The following is a 17,938-nucleotide window of genomic DNA, read 5'->3' as shown; positions in this document are numbered from 1 at the left end:
TTCTAGTAAGGAACGTGCGATAAAAATACTTAAATTATACATTTCAATTAATTCAATCGTAATCATAATAGTTTCGCTGGTGCAATGGTGTGGATAATAATTAATTCATTTCTCTTTGACATATTATTGTTAAGATATAGTTAAGCTATGGATGTGGGTGCGCTTGGTTGTGGGGAGGTTGTAAAAGTGAATTTAGTGGCAGCTGCAGACGTACTCATACTGGTAATACAGGTATGTACTTCACCTTGCAGGACTGACCGAAACTGTGCTATCGGTGCTGGATTTTTTTTTCTAAATTGCGTAAAATTTGCACCCTTAGGTGGTTTGTAAAAGCAAATCAGACTGTCCATTTTGGTTTTCAGTATTTTAATTTATATTTTTTATCATAGATGTATGGTCAGCTAGCATGTTATGCACAGATAACGGATACTAAAGTGGCGATTTATATAATAGTTTGAACCTATGTATATGGAAGAACGTTAAACATGTCTAATGGAAATAATGAATGCTGATGGAGTGATCTTTTATTCTAGTACACAAATGTTAATAAAATAATGTTCATTTCCGTGAGTTAAAAACACCATTCGTCTCCATTGTTTTATTAAAGCCGTTTATGAAAAAAACCTCAGTTTAAACAAAAATATGAAGAATGGAAGTCTTTTTGGCCATAACGCATTATAAAATTTCTTAAGCATTTGATTTGAATAAAATTTGCTGCTGTTACCCTTAATAACTGAGAAATTTCCCAAATTTGAAATATAGAAATTCTCCCATCCGAGACCACTTCATTATCACCGGATTTTCCCATTTATTACCTGTATGCATTTCCATGCTGCAATAAGTATTTTTACACGTGGTTATTCAGGTTCGACGTCCAGGGATAATAATTGAGTACCGACGACTCGCACCTTGTGTCGTAAACTTTCCGGACTGAAGCGGATAAACATGATAATGTACATTGACACAATAAATATGTAGATTTTATCATCAAATCGGTTGGCTAACTTCCCCTGGACGTGCCGTAGTTTCACGAGTTGACAAACAAAATACACATTTTCGAGGGGACGAACTGCGTAGCGGGAGAGCGACTCTCCACCGCGGGCGCATTCAGTCAGGTGTCAGAAAAGTCAATACCAACGTACGGAACTCATCAAAATTAATGAAACTCTAATTTGGTTAGTTTGACTTTTCCCTTTCAATTAGCGAGCAGGTGGTTGAATGACAACCTGTCCCGATTGAGCTGTGGGCAATCAATTTTTCATCGAATCGCAGCTTGGTGGAAGCACTAGATTTATCAACCCCTGGAGGCGCGGAAAATAGGCTGGCGGGTAGGCAGAACACTAAAGACTTGCAGTAGCATAAGAAAAAGCACTACAACTACAGATAACTTATAGTCGTGGTTGGTCAGCACAATGACACCTGTCATGGAGTCCTAATTGAACAATCTACAGCTGCATTAAAGTAAGTGCGTGTTTTCGCTTCCGTGTGTCAGGCTGAATATCGGTAATCAGAATCAATTAGCGCGCGGTCTAGGAACGGATCGACACACGAACGTGTCCAATGTTGAGCTAGAAAGCTGGAAATTGATATTCATTGTCGGCTGTCAAAACGTCCGTCGCGTGTAACATATTGGTAGACATATGTAGGTATGATTAGAGGTCCTATAAAGTGAAACGTAACTTGCTGACTACTAGATAGACATTCAATTCGATTTTGATTAAATTCGGGATTCACCCTCTTTCGTGTGATTGGATTACGATGACTATTTACACAATATCCTTTCTCAGTAGTTTGAAATAAACTTATTCTATAGGATACACAGGTTTTAACTCTTTCCGTTTAGTGTTCCATGTGCTTGTGCTGCTCTGATATGTACATTAATTTACTTCCTCACCAACGTCCTGTTTTTATGTACTTGTCTTAATTTTGGTCGTTTATCTAGTAACAACGAAAATTTTACTTGGATTATTAATTGTTTCCTAACTACATAACTGTCTCTTAATTTTTCATCTATCGTCACAATATTAACAGAACATTTTAACGCCTTTTCCACAAATGCACTACAAGTAACGAAATCGACTGTTAAGCTCTTAATTTTTTTCGTAATTTTGAAATACCTTTGCAAAATCACCGGAAAAGCGATTTAAAATCGCACTTGATATATACCTTGATTGTGCTTTTTACTATCGTTCCCGGTGCAGTGCAGTAGCAAATACTTTTTGTTACTTATTAGAAGAACGGTTGATGTGTTGTATGCTTTATCTTCAATCTTGTACAATTTTTTTCCATTTTCAACTTATAAACTAGGAGAATATACATATAGGATGAACAGAAACATATAACTTTTCGATTGTAACTACAAAATTTGAAGCTCCTACCAGGTTGAAATGCTCCCTTTGTTACATGCAAAAAAAGGTAAGTCATTTCATCCGTTTGACTAGCGTAAAAGAGCAACCGCATGGCACCTAGGGATGTTCGAACTTACTGCGTTGCTGCTGTCATCGGGTTTCCATTTGCCAGCGAAATGCCTAGGGTGGATGTTACCATCTTCAGCGCGACGGAGGCCTCCGGGTTCGACTTGGTGTCCTGTGGAAGAAAACGGTAGAAAGGTATGTTCGGATTGAAATTCTGGGGTCTTTTACTTTTGGGGTGCTACTTTTTGAGAAAATATTTTATAACTATTTTAATACGAATCTTGGCTGGAAACAGCTTTTAGAAAAAATATGTATTTTAACGTACTGAATAACTTTGTAGAACATTTAAAAGCAATGAAAATATCATGTGCAAAGTTATTAGACAGAATTGATTTTTAAGTGCTCTTTTTAAAAAAATCAATATATTTCGCAACCAGCAAGAGATAGACATTAGGCCGTATGAATAAAACAGTTTGCTTTGCTTTTCCCGTTTAAATCGTATGGGAGCATTTGCTCTAACTCTTTTATACATACGGCCTATTTACTATATTCAGCAAAGTTGTTTACTTTTGTACGTGTTCGGCAACCATTTTGAAGAAAAAAATTTTGAACGTATTTAAGAAAATTAAAGTTTGTATCACACTAATAGGTGGATTCACGCTCACCATAATAATACAAAATGATGCGTATAAATAAACTTCTCGTACAATCAAAATACACCAACGCAACGAAAACGGATTATGGATTGCAAACTTGGTACGTGGAACTGCCGATTTCTCAACCTTCAAGGAACACTCGAGTGCTTTCCGACGAATTGAAGACCCGCATCTTCGACGTAGTAGCCCCGCTGCAAGTGTGCTGGAAGGGCTCAATGGCGTAAATTCCAGGATGGACATACCATCTACCATAGCGGCCTGGAGGGGGGACCCAATTGATATGGATAAAAACGGAGAACAGAACAACAAACTAGAAAAAAAAATAAGAACGAAGATGGCTGCATGCCTAATTCGGGAAACGAAGATGCAGACGCATTCGCAAGAGGTCGACATCTACCGTGATCGTCAGTGTCGAGCAGAAGGACGAGGAAGAACTACAGTAACAGCAACCGCAGTAGCAACTGCAACTGTAAGATATGTGGTCAACGGTACTAAATCTACCGTGAGTGGACTTCGCGAAGAAGCTGGTTGAAGAGTTGCACGATTATGTCGACAAACGACATAACGTACATAAAGACATGAAGTTGCTCGTTGTTAAGATCCAAGAAGACCTAGGATTGGTCGAGGAATACTAGAAAAGCTCGTCATGGAGAGATGAGAATAACTTTTGGAAACCAAGACGCAGCATTGTCAACAGCGGTATCGGCGAAACGCAGTGCCGGCAGGGAAGAACCAAGGTGAGAGGCAATCATCGTTGGATAAATTCAGTCGTCGATAACGGAAACAAAGAGAAGCACATAAAGAACATGCCTGTAAAACGAAGGTTCATTAAGGGGGGAAATAAAGGCGGAGCGCTCTTAGTTCAAGTCAACTGTTTTGCGTGCCATGCAGATTACGCTAAAACTCAAGGAGCTAGGTGCAAATTGTACAGAAAACCAAGCGCGTTCGCAATGGAGAGATGATCCTCGAGTTAAAAAGGGACTCGAATGCTAGCAGCTCCTGTTACAAAGCGGAAACAGAGAGAGCCATGGATGACACGGTGGAAGTGATCACTTTGCGACTAGAAGTGACCCTCTAATGCACAGATATTAGGCCCGCTTTGAAGAAGCAATGCGAGCTGTGGGAAGTCCACATGATCATCCGTCAACGTACGCTCCCTACGGGGTGCGGATATCAACTCAGACCATTACCTAGTAGCAGTACTCAACCTCAACCTATCGACGGTTTGTACCACGAGACAAAACCGATGGGCAATGCCAACAAGCGATAGAGAACAAAAAAGTATAAGGGTCCATGCCTAGTGGCACGGGCGCAGGCTTGAAGTAGGACTACGAATGTAGCGCAATTCGTCTCCCAATGCTAAAGCCGGTGATTTTTGTATGAATTTCATATATAGATGCTCAAGTTGCGCATTAAAGAATTGTGTTCTTACATGTGAGAAATTCATAATTTCAACTCTTCAGCTAATTTATACGGCGGACCTGAAAAGGTCCGTTCATTAATCTCTAATTCTCAAATTTCTGACTCGTAGTGTCCATTGTCAACTTTCGTCCTTCAGATGGGCTTAGTGATGTCCGTTAATCGTTCGATTAATTCAACTAATCGAATAACAAAGGAATATTCGAATAATTTTTAATCGAATAATGCCAGCACGAGTAGTTGAATTAATCGAATAGTTCAATCAGTACGTATAATCCCCGAATAATGCTCGGTAATCGTTCATAATCGTTCGATTAATCGAATTATGCAAAGAAATATGCGAATATTTCTAATCGAAGACCACTAGACCTTTCCAGTTATGTGTGTATTGGTGCTTGAAAAGGAGGCAAACAACAACAGTAAACAAAAGAGATGCATTCCTTTGTCACCAAGGTACAGAATGAGTTTCGTCTTCCGCTGGCTTAAATACCAGCAAATTTTCAAAATATGTGCATGAATTTGGAACAGGATGAAAAATTTGACCGAAATATGTGCTCTGCAGTGTGGCAAACGGAGAAACACAACTAGTAATCGCTATTTTTCGGTTTGTTCCTCCAGCATCAGCTGTTCCCCGAAATGAGGTAAACATCATGTATATACACGCGTATTTCGTGTTCGCTAGTGTGGGTGCTTGAGCTGTCAGAAAGCTCTCTAGCACGAATAGTTGAATTAATCGATTAGTGCAGACAAGGCTCACCGATTAATCGGTAATCGAATAATTGAAAATTTCGGACATCACTATTCCCACCAATTTAAACCCTTTGCTTCCGCGACCAAACTTTGGGTTTTCTAGCATATTAAAAATTCTATTATAGCAGCTTATTGCCAATTGCAAGTAAAATTGTACCATCCAAAGTGCGATATCGCTCATAAAGTGCTATTTTGCATTAAATCGTTTCGATCTTCGGCGCTCTTTTTCGTTATCTTCTAAGCAATAAGTGCGCCGAAGAGACCGAAACGATTTAAGCTAAAATAGTACTTTTTGAGCGATTGCGCACTTATTGATTGGACAATTTTCCTTGCAATTGACAATAATAGATCGACGTTTCGAATCCAACACGGTCGGCGTAATTTCCACTCCACACCAAACAATAATCGGCTGCTGGCGAGTTTTACCACCTTTGCCGCGTCCGGATCCGGACAGGGAGATAAAGTCGTAACTCTCATTATTATTTGTAACCCAAACAACGCGAAAATGATGCCGTTCGCAAAATCAATTCAACTGCTTCATATACTTATTCAGTAGTTCTTAAAAGAACTGATTGTTTTCTAGCAGCTGTTAATAATACAAATCGAAGAAATTTACTGCTTGGCAGCAGCTTTTTTCGGACCGCATTCTCCGTTAGAACTTCTTTTGGCTTTGGAGTTTTCGAAGCCTTTGCTATGGTCTTTATTGACTTAGTAATCTTGCTTCTCGCTAGCAAGTTTGGTAGGCGAACGAACCGGAAGCGCCAGTTCTTTGTTTGGACCAGCATGCAACGAAGATCCGTCATCCGTTGACTCTTCGGTTTATTGGCGTCTCGCTTAGTGAATTTGGATGTCTTCGTTGCCTTATTCCGGGGAAGTAGCAACAGCTGAAGCTCAACGATTTTCGAGCGGATTCTATAGAGCGTAAATTAAATACAATCAAACTTTGATTCAAAGGGAATTTAATCCACAGCTCTTCTCCTATATATTTCTGTCATCCGTGTTAGGGAAGCATTGGCGTGGGAAGGCAAAAATAAGATTAAAGCAACGTCATGAGTTAGAAGACCGCATGGTGAGTCACCACATATTTATCGTTTTATAGATCAAATCAGAAGAAATTCTTCATGATTTAAAGAATCAGCGACATTTGGAAATTTAAGTAAAGAAATTTAGTATGCAGAAAATTTTCATCTCTTCATAAACAAATTCGTTCGTCCTAAAAAGGACGTGTTGTGGTAAATTATGTGGTTGAAAATCCGGCCAGCAGAATGGCTTGAATGTTTGAAACAACACCTCCCAGGGCAATGGTGACAATGGTTACCGGTCAGAGCATTTTCCATTGATTCAAGCTCTTCCGCTCCCGCAACCAAATATTCTAATATAGCTGATAATAGATCGATGCTCCGGTACCAACGCGTTCAGCGCACTCTACACCAAACAATGATCCGCTACTGCTGCTGCCGCTGCGCTGCGTTTTACCAGTTTGCCGAGTCCAGTGAGGGAAATCGCAACTCTCTGCTGTCGGTTCTGCTTCTGCACCGTACCAATGCCAATGCAAAAATGATGCCGTTCGCCGACTTACTTCTGATTATATACCAGAGCAAATGGCAGCAAGTTGTAACAAAGGCGGATCAACGTAGGGCAGAGAATCATAGACACGAAAGAAAGGCGGTACAATGAAACCGTACTCCGTACATTGTTTGAACACAGGGATGGCACGGCAACGAGCATGGCAGACGTGCACTCACAGTTGTGTTTGTCTTAATACAGTTTAAACATGTAATTTCTGACGGGCTCATACTTCGAACGCTCATACTAAACTGCCAACATCACTTTAAAATGTGAGAAAAATCAATTTAACTGCTTCGTATACTTTTTATTCAGTAGTTATTAAAAGAACTGATTGTTTTCTACCAGATATTAGTAATGCAAATCAAGGAAATTTACATCTAGGCAACAGTTTTTTTCGGGCACCTTCTCCGCTGGAACGATTTCCTTTGACTGGGGCTTTCGGTGCCTTTGCTACGGTTTTCATTGGCTTAGTAGATTTTTGTTCGGGGCACCCGCATATTTACTCCAGTAGTACAGCTTTAATCGGAGCCGCCTTTGCAGCAGTTACCAAAGATAAATTGTTTTCGTCCGTTTTATCAACCTTGAACGAATCGGAAGCGCCTGTTCTTTTTGTTTGGACCAGCTTTTCGACAGCTAATTTCAAAACCTTTTTCACAAATGTGTCCAACCTTGGAACGTCACAATTGTGGCTAGCGGCGATTTACTTCTAACGGCTTGCAGCGAGGATCCATTGATTTTACTGGGTATTGATAGCAGCAAAAACCATATCGTTCGCTGGCGAGCGAGTCGGTGGCTTCTTCGGATTGTTGGCGTCTTGCTTGGTGAATTTGAATGTCTTCGATGCCTTATTCTGAGCAAGCAACACCCACTGAAGCTCAACAATTTTCGAGCGGATTCTATAGAGCGTAAATTAAATACAATCAAAACCCATAGCTCATCTCGTATATATTTCTGTCATCTGTGCTAGGGAAGCATTGGCGTGGGAAGGCAAAAACATGAAAATAATGAAATAATGAATATAGTCTAATATTTTCTCAATTATTAAACGTCTGTTTGGGAAACATGGAATCTATTGTATTGTTATGGATTTTTTGAAAAATTTCCAATCGATTGATACCAATATCTCTAGAATCTGTTGACGGGTGACTGAGTTATAAGCGTGCAAACCATAACCACTTTTCGTTACATGTTCCCTTTTCGTTTTTCTAAAGTGCACCCCAATATAGAAATCAAAGAAGTAGTCCTACTTCAAAAGATCTTGGAAAACTATCTAAATATATTTATGAGAGAAAATTTGGCCAAGTATCGACGTGCTTGGAATGAGTCGACCACGGTCCTGAGGAGGAAAAAGCGCCAGAAGATCTAAGTTTTACGAGAAGGTGAACCAAACTCGTAAAGCTATACACCTAAACCTGACATGTGTAGGAAGGAGAGAGGCGATCTAATCACAAACGAGTCGACAGATGGAAGCAGTTCTCGCGTAACTTTTCAAAAGGACCTAAGTAATAATGAGAGATTCTCTTTATCGAATAGTAAAGAATTGCAGGCAACTAACTGACGCAAAGCAGCAAATGAAACATTCAAAATTATTCTCGGATAAAAGAGTCGCTGATTTTCCTCGCTTTGAGAATTGCCGCGCTACTTCACATGCACGAAAACCCATGACGAAGTGTCAAAACTTGAAAACAAAAGCAAAAATACTTCCTTCAGTTTTTTTCTCACGCAAAAACCAAACAAATACAAATATCAGTAACTTCGTAGTCGCGAATGTGGATACAATAAGGCAGATGGAAAGGAATACAGCTCACTTTTCTATGACGTTTTACCTTCGGGACATCAATTTGAACTAGATTCAATGTTTAAAGAAGAACTGGGCTGAAAGAAAGGCGTGGTTTTATACTTTAACTAAACTGTGTACTTTCAGGACATCATACTGGACTAGATTTGTCGCGGTCCTAGTGATGTCCGAAATTTTCAATTATTCGATTACCGATTAATCGGAGAGCGTTGCCTGCACTAATCGATTAATTCAACTGTTCATGCTGGTAGTGTTCGATTAAAATTATTCGAATATTTCTTTGATTAATTCGATTAATCGAACGATTATGACCGATTAACGTGTTTTATTCGGGGATTATTTGTACTCATTGAACTATTCGATTAATTCAACTACTCGTGCTGGCAGTATTCGATTAAAAATTGTTCGAATATTCCTTGTGTTATTCGATTAGTTGAATTAATCGAACGATTAACGGACATCTCTACGCGGTCCTAAGTAGACTTGTTCGGACAAGAGGACTATATCATTCTCTCTGGCATACTTACCAAGCACAGATATTAATTTAGTGTAAGTTTGAACGTCGTGAAGAATCTTCGCTTTGACCTGTTGGTCGAATCTTTGTTGCTTTTTTGACTAAACATACACCCTTATTCTGTATTTCGAATGAATCTTTATTTTGTTCGACTTGCTTCGAACGAGATGTTTTGCCCATTTGATTTTGCTGGCGGAAATTTCGTTCGAAATACCAAGTCGTTCGAAATACAGAATAGCGGTGATAAAGTAATCCAAATCCCACTAAATAGATACAGATGGTGTATTCAACTGTCGTCCCTGCCTGTGCTGTGGAGCAAGGCGATCACAAAGAAAATGTATGGGGATATTTGTTCTTGAAACTTTTCGTTAATTTTGACCAATTAGTAATAAAAAAAGAATGTTATAATAGAATTCACATAATTGCTCATCTTTTATGAGTCGATCAGTATCTAAATCATGAAAATCCATTTATAATTGGTAGAGCTATTAGCGTTCAAGAATTTTCGTATTTTCGTGACGCTCGCACTTTTAATTTTTTGGAATAACACCCTATTCCAAACCTTGCCGTAAGACGTAGTCCTACGTCAAATAAAAAAATGACCAAATCTTCCCGTCCCTACAGGCCGAAGATTCTTCGCGAGGATTGAACCTAAACCAATTTAATGTCTTTGCTCGGGAAGTACGCCAGAAACAGCGACAGTCTCAATAAAACTTATTACGACCGCGATTAAACCTAGACCTTTTCGTGCCTTGTACGCAACCCCTCTGGTTGTTTTTGTAAATTGACTAATAGGACAAAATTAATAAATTTAAGGAATCTCAGGAATTAATAGATCAACCAATCACTTCTTCCCAGTTCCATGACGAATATTGTACACCTACAACACCAACTAACTCTAATTAAGAAAAAAATCCCAACAGTCTCCTCCCAACAGCCTAAAGCAATTCGATGTCCTGAAAGTACAGATTGCCCTAACGAATTGTTAGCATTGATATTCTAAAAGGATGCATTTAAAATTGAAGTCTTGTGTGAAAACGTAGGTAATTGAAAATGACATTTCAAGCATCTTATGTGGATCCACATAAAGACTCGAAATTTTCCGGTTTTAATTCGCATATAACACACTTTTTTGACGTAGGACTACGTCTTACGGCAAGTTTTGTGATAGGGTGTCATTCCAAAAAATCGAAAAATGCGAGCGTCACGAAAAATGAAAGATTTTGGGCGCTAATAGCTCAGCGTTTTTCCTATCGATTTTTAATATTCTTACACCAATCGATCGGAAAATCTTCTAAGAATCGACCCAAATGAAGAAAAGCATGGATTCTTGACGTTGAACTATTGAAAAATTGAAAATAATGAACCTATGTTTTAACAGAATTCTCGCTTCGTGATTGGTTGGAAGATTCTTTACGATGATCTAAACTTATACCAATTTGATATCTGTGCTTGGGAAGTAAGCCAAAACAAGTGACAGTTTCCTCGTTTCAACAAGATTTCTTATCACCGCGGTTCAACCTAGACCATTTTGATGTCCTTGCTTGGGAAGTACGCCAGAGAGAGTAACAAAGCCCCCTCGTGCCAACAGATTTCTTACGAACGCGATTAAACCTAATCCAATTTGATGTCTGTTTTAAGGAAGTGTGCCAGAGAAAATGACACAAGTTCGTTGTCCCAACAGATCGCAAATTCTTTACTGCGATGCGAGACGATTAAACCTCGGCGAACTTGATATCTGTGTTGGAAAAATGTGCTACAGCTGTAGTAATCGGTTATTTTACGACTCTGTATGAATACGCATGCATGCCGTTTCATTAGAAGTGTAGTGGAAAGATGTGCTGTTGATAAAATAGGATTGAATTGGTAAAATCCCTTCAACGTGGGAAACCATGGATAATAAAAACAATCTTTAATTTCAGTAAGGTAGCAGGAAAGCAACAGTTTGTGTTCTTGATTTTGTTAAATTGTTTTCAAATGCACAATTTTTTGAGAATTGAATGTATGCAATGTTACTACTTTGATAAATGTTACATACAACGCATGTAGCATGCATATATGTTGCATATAGCATGTATACATGAAGAATCGAATGATTACAAGCATGAATACATGCCACTATCACTACAAAGAGACTTACGAAGTCCTGCGTCACCTATATATGCGGTCGTGTCTTGTACACAACCCCTCTGATTTTTTCTGAACTATTTCTATAGTGATTTTCAGACGTTTCGAACTGATTTATTCTTTCTGCTATTGATTTTGGCAATTCTTCATAAATAATTACGGACGAATTAGTGTCACGGTGCACCATTTTACTGACGAGACATCAAAGTGTACATACCGAATGTGATGATTGTTACTGATGTTGTCAATATTTTTACGGGATTCATGCCCTTAGATCGGTACTTCGATATAGTATGATCTTTTAAGTTCTATTTCTGCAAAGTTGCATTGATTAGCATCTAATCTCTAAGCTTTATCTTTAAGTTATCTAAGCCTTATAGCGTGTTCTTTTTAAGTTCTATTTCTTTTTTTTTCAAATTACGGTCTCAATTTGGTCTACAGAATTATTCCAATTGCATAGCATGTTCTTTTTAAGTTCTATTTCTACTTAGATTATATTACGGATATCGACGCTCACTTGCAATGACTATTACCTTATTGCACTGACCCTGCTTTAGCACCAAATGTCAAACAGACGATAATTGACGTCGAAGCTGGTATTAATAGCTGCTGACTTAATTCTGACTAACTTAACTAAATTAGTTATTTACGCACATTTTTTTCCAAAAACTGCATAAATTTTCTTTTCATGGGATTTATTCGGATTCCATGAACAATTTCCTTTGAAAACATGATAAAATAGTATTTTTAAATCTAGTATTTCCAGAGATAAAAGCAAAAGAAAGTAAGAGGATTTGACAAAAACGTATCAGACATGAACAGTAATAAATTGGTTCTTGGTAATAAAATAGAGGGGATGAGAAGGAAAGGGGTGTAAGTGACAAAATTGAAAAAATTAAGTGTATTGTCGAAAAAAAAAACGATACAAGCTGAAAGAAAAAATCAAAATAAAAAGCATAAAACGTGATTTATCTCAAAAAATATCCCCTCAGATTCGTCTCATCTTTATTAATGAAAAGTTAAAACACAACAGTTAAAACAAAATCTGGCGAAGAGCTACTAATAGGCACTCTATCGGATTTTTTTTATTCTGACAATTTTTCAAAAATTTCCAAATTTTACTTATTTTTGTAAAATTAAAAAAAGATCAAATTCTTCGCATAACAAATTGAACAATTTAGAGTGCTCTAAGCAGGCTACCACTATAACCGAGAATAATTGAACAAATTACGTCATATAAACTTATTTCTTAGGTTCAGCCGTTCTGAAGTTAGGCAAATATTTTATGAAGATTTTGATTTTAAGATGTCAGGCCACTGAAGGAGATGGGGGGGAAGCGAGAAACAAACAATGAGATTTTTTTAATCAGGCAAATCAGGGAATACATCCAATTAGAATTCTAGGAAAATCGATGTCTAACGATGTTTTCATTTCCGAAAAAAAGCGATTTCTTAGATTACTAAGATCATGAGCTATGAGTAGCCCACACATGTACATTACATGTACGCTGTCGCCACGTAGTGAGTCACTTCTGTACTATTTTCCTACTATCAGCAAGGCTGCTATTACTAAAACCGTTTTCCCGAAGAAAGTAATATCTTTAGTTACTCATATCATGATATATAACGTATACGCATACACGCTAGCCCCGCCGATGACAAAATTCTGAACTATTTTTCCTACCATATTCTACCATACCTTCAAGGTGACAATCACTTGTATAAACTTCTCGAAGACCACTACTTTCTAGGTAATTAGTAGCGTAAGTTACAGCGTATACTGTAATATTACATATACGGTAGCGCCATGTAGTGAGGCAATTCTGCACTATTTTCTATACCATCTGCAAGGCTGCTATTACTCAAACAACTTTGCCTAAGAAAGTAATACCTTAGGTTACATGAATTATAAGCTATAGCAAATAAAACGAGTTCGCATATACACTAGCGCTGCACGTTGAGAATATTCTGAACTATTTTCAGTATCATTTCCGAGACGACAGTCATTTGAACAACCTTCCCGAAGATTGCAACTTTCTAAATAGTCAGTAGCGTAAGATACAGTCTGTACAAGAATATTACATCTGCACTAGCGCCACGTAGCGAGAAAATCCTGAACTACTGCTGCCTGCCCGCTAACCTACCTTTCAATGAAGACGATAGTAATATGATTCCAAGATTTGCACCCTTTTCACTCCAAGTAGTAATTCCCTATAATCGCTTGGAATGAAAGGGGTACAAGTGCATAACTGAGAAGGAAAGGGGTGTAAGTGCATATCACATTTTCAAAACTATCTTATAAATCCCGAAAATCAAAGTAATTTTCCAAGATTTCAGTAGAATTTAATAAAGTAAAGCTAACACAACCATAGTGCGTCATTAGTTTTCTATTATATAATCTAACGAATTTTCTAGGCGATGTTAACTTTGGATCTGATTTTCTCGAAATTTACTTTTTGTCACTTACACCCCTTTCCTTCTGACCCATCCAATTGTCATAATGAATAAAACTGATTATGATGGATAGATGTTCGAGTTGGAATTCCAATAAAAATGGAGTTCCCCAAGGCAGCAACATGGAGCTTTGGCTTTTCTAACTGTTCTTTTATGATGGTATCTTGTTCAAGGGACTCAAAGGGAAAGGTTGTGAAAACGATTGTCCCTAAAAAATATTTGAAACAAAGTGTCGAAATGTCGGGAAAATGTTAAATCTTTATCTTATTTCTCTTCTTTATCATCGTTTTCTCTGAGGACCACCCAGTCGAATGTCACTAAATGTCTGCTTTTAGTTATCAAGAAAGTAAAAAGATATATGAAATATGCAAATATTTTACTGTCAAAATCTAAATAAAAATTGATTTTTTAATTACTTTTGCAATTTGGTGTTTATAGTTTGTGATAACGGGCACTTTGTAGATGTTTTTGTGAAACACAATTCATTTTTCACCCTTAGGTAAATGGCGATCAATTTTCAATGCCGTACGGGCTTAAGAAATAAGCAAAGTTCTACATTATATAAAATTACGAACCGCTCTTCACCTTATTTAAACGTAGAATACTTACTATGCTGAGGGCAGTCATGATGCAGGCACGCGCTGGCTGTGAATCGCCTGCTCCTCCGCCGGTCACCGGCATCGGGGACAGCGTCACCGTACTGCCGGTACCGTTGCAGTTTGCTGCGGTCAAATGTCCGTTGACTTTTAAATCACCGTTTTGCGAGTGGATATCTTCACTGGACGATGCACCTGCCATACCGAGGCTTCCGATGGTACTGCAGCCGATGTCCGACTCCTGCGGGTGAAAAGTGGGAAGCACAAGGACATGAAATTTAGTACCACTGAAATGAATTTAGAAACATATTTTCTGCCCCTTCGAGCAGCGGTAGCAGCCAGCAGGGGAGATTTATGTGCTAAGGCTATCAAATTTATTCCTTCCTGATTGGTTGGGCTTGGGAAAGTTCACAGAGGAACAACTTAGGCATGGGGGAAATGAACACACCTTACAACCGACTTCTGCTTTGATTGACTGGGTTTTATTTCCTGGCGTGCCGTAAGTGCAGAGAATGTAAACGCCAAGCCTTTTCTGCTGGCCGCACGGACGAAGGATAGTGATAGATTTATTAGATTAACAAATAAGATAGTAGGTACCAGCACTCCCGCATTGCAATGGATTGTAGCAGGTTATTGGTTAACGCATGGGGAGTCGTAAAATGTTAGTCCGCATGTTTTTCGATGGTTGTAAACTGATCGAATGTAGTGGAAGTTGAAAAACTGTTTTCTTCGTTTTATGTAATTACCGGTGCTTGACAGTTAAAACAATAATTCACTTCACATACTCGATATATTTTACGATCAAAGTACCAACGAGGCATCCATGTTATGGATTGCAACCCTGTGGAATTTCACACCACATTCAACGGTAAATTAAAAGTACCCATCACGCCATTTGCTGTAGCAAACCGGAATACAGTAAAAATCCGAAGCCGGAAACCCTGCGGGAAATCAAAGACTTGCTAGGAATATACCCAACAGCTGGTGCTACAAGCAGAAAAGATCGAAGCCTCGATATGGTGGCGGTTCGGGAGAAACCATGCTAGTAACGGTCAGCACGAGACATGGGCTAGTGTCTATAGGAAAATCCTAATCCTTACCATTCATCGGAGTCCGGCACCGGCAGACAAAAGCTATGAATAGTAGTGCAAATGGGAGGGAATCCTATGGCTGTAGGTGGAAAAGAATTTTACTTCCTACCCTTAATAGACTACGACGGCCGTAGAGTCGTTCTTCAGCGCTTGGACACTTTCTATTGGCGGCCCCGTTTCAACGGTCTGGCACGGCGAGACGTTGACCAGTAGGAGAAGGGAAACCTTTTAGGAAAATTATTTCGAATGAATAAAATATTTTTATCATCGGACTTATCTCTCACTGTTTTTCTTCCGGGAGAAATACCGACGACGTCCACCGGTGGGGTGCATGTTTATCGTTTTCATATCAATGACGACGATGACGAACGGAGGAGCGGCCAACAATGACGACCACGCCGCATTCCGAACTTTGCAATGTTTCAGGAATTGTGGAAAGTTTCTGTTGTGGAATGGCCTACGCTGGTGGTCACTGGAAGGGTTTGTTGCTACTAGGAACAATCTTTTCAGGCAGGATTATTATGCAACACAATACAGACTTATCACCAGCCATCTGATATCGCTAAGCATAAAACGAAAACCACTGGCGTGTCTAGGATGGGCTACACTGGGGCACGAGCCCCCTAGGTTTGAAGTTGGAAGGCGCACGAAAAGAATTGCCAGGTTACCAATATTTCCAAATAACTCCAGCTGGAAGTTTTCCTATTCTGTCGGACAAATTCTGGGAAAGCCTTGGGCTTAAATGTCTTTCCAAGACTTGACCCTTCTTTATCGACAGACTTCGCAGCTGACTGTTAGAGTACAGGACAGTTTTCTGACATTCGTGTTTTCTCTGTTTTCTGATTTCTCTTTCTTCTCTGTTTTCTGATATCTCCGTTATCTTTGATTTCTGATTCCTGATTGTTTTCTCTGTTTTCTGACTTCCCTGTTTTCTCTGTTTTCTGATTTCTCAGTTTTCTTTGTTTTCTGACTTCCCTGTTTTCTAAATTCTCTGTTTTAGCCAATTTCTGACTTTCCTGTTTTCTTTATTTTCTGATATCTCTGTTTTCTCTGTTTTCTGATTTCTCTGTTTTATGACTTTCCTGTTTTCTCTGTTTCCTGATTTCTCTTTTTTCTCTCTTTTCTGATTTGTCCGTTATCTCTGATTTCTGATTTCTCTGTTTTCTCTGTTATCTGACTTCCCTGTTTTCTGACTTCTCTGATTTCTCTGTTTTCTGATTTCCTTGTTATCTCTGTTTTCTGATTTCACAGTTTTCTCTGTTTTCTGACTTCCCTGTTTTCTCTGTTTACTGATTTCTTCGTTTTTTGACTGCTCTGATTTTTGATTCCTCTGTTTTCCAACTTCTCTGTTTTCACTGTTTTCTGATTTTGCTGTTTTTATGTTTTCTCAGTTCCTTGTTTTCTCTGTTTTCTCTTATTTCTGACCTCCCTGGTTTCTCTGTATTCTGATTCCCACATTTTCGCTGTTATATCTGATTCTGACTCCCTTGTTTTCTCTGTTTTCTGATTTCCCTATTTTTTCTGTTTTCTGACTCCTACGCTGTCTGATTTCTTTGTTTTCTAACTTCCCTCTTCTTATATTTTCTGACTTCCCTGTTTTCTATGTTTTCTGGGTACTCTGTTTTCTGACTTCCCTGTTTTCTAACTTCCCTGTCCTTATATTTTCTGACTGACTTCCCTGTTTTCTTGTTTTCTGACTTCCCTGTTTTCTTTTTTTTAATTTCCTTGTTTTTCTGTTTTCTGACTTGCCTTTTTCCTGATTTCTATGTTTTCTCTGTTTTTCGATTTTCCTGTTTTCTCTGTTTTCTGACTACTGTTTTCCCTGTTTTCTCTGTTTACTGACTTCCCTGTTTTCGCTGCTGTCTCTGATTTCTGACTTCCTTGTTTCCTCAGTTTTCTGACTTCTCTGTTTTTCTGTTTTCTGATTTCTCTGTTTTCTGTCTACCCTATTATCTCTGTTTTCTGACTTCCCTGTTTTCTGTTTTGTATGTTTTCTCTATTTTAGAATTTCTGAGGATTCTCTGTTTACTTAGTCTCCTTTTTTCTGTTTTCTGATTTTGCTGTTTTCTCTGAAGTTTTTGGACTGTCTCAGTAGAATACGAAACCTGGAATTAAATAAAAAGAAAACTTATCCAATTTAATTCTACTATGTATTACATATGGGCCATTCCACGAATTTGAACCAAATTTCGCCAGATTGTTCGTTTTCGGTCAGAAAGCAAAAATCGAAAATTTGGTGCTGATCGGATATTCCCTCAATTAATTGCTTGCTTTAAAACGCTGTATCTCACGATCGGTAAAGAATACCTCGGGGCGATAAGTGATTCTTATGTAAAAACTGCGGAACAAGATGAAGTTGAAATTTTTGAGATAAAATTGTCTTCATTGAGAGAAAAATGTAAATTTAGTTTTCAAATTGAATTTAAAAATGTTTGGCAGCACTGGTGCTCAAAAATAATATCTTTTTGGAAATCCTTGGATGATTTCCTTTGAAAATGTGAAAATAGTATCTTTCTAAACTTGATATTTCCGGAGATATAAGCAAAAGAAA

General features: G+C 38.4%; 1 protein-coding gene across 1 annotated transcript in view; it reads right to left on the bottom strand.

The window, feature by feature from the left end:
- Positions 1-2,481: 2,481 nt before the first annotated feature.
- The window catches only part of LOC128735087 (uncharacterized), a 203,967-nt gene continuing 188,510 nt past the window's right edge, over positions 2,482-17,938 (bottom strand). Inside the window, exons 9-10 of the mRNA XM_053829572.1 lie at positions 14,310-14,537; positions 2,482-2,586 (exon numbers count right to left, since the gene is read on the bottom strand). Of these exons, the coding sequence (XP_053685547.1) occupies positions 2,482-2,586; positions 14,310-14,537 (333 nt within the window). The remainder of the gene's footprint in view (positions 2,587-14,309; positions 14,538-17,938) is intronic.

The sequence above is a fragment of the Sabethes cyaneus genome, chromosome 2 (assembly GCF_943734655.1).
Source record: "Sabethes cyaneus chromosome 2, idSabCyanKW18_F2, whole genome shotgun sequence".
NCBI classification, from domain to species: Eukaryota; Metazoa; Arthropoda; class Insecta; order Diptera; family Culicidae; genus Sabethes; species Sabethes cyaneus.
This window is presented reverse-complemented; position numbering and strand designations above follow the sequence as displayed.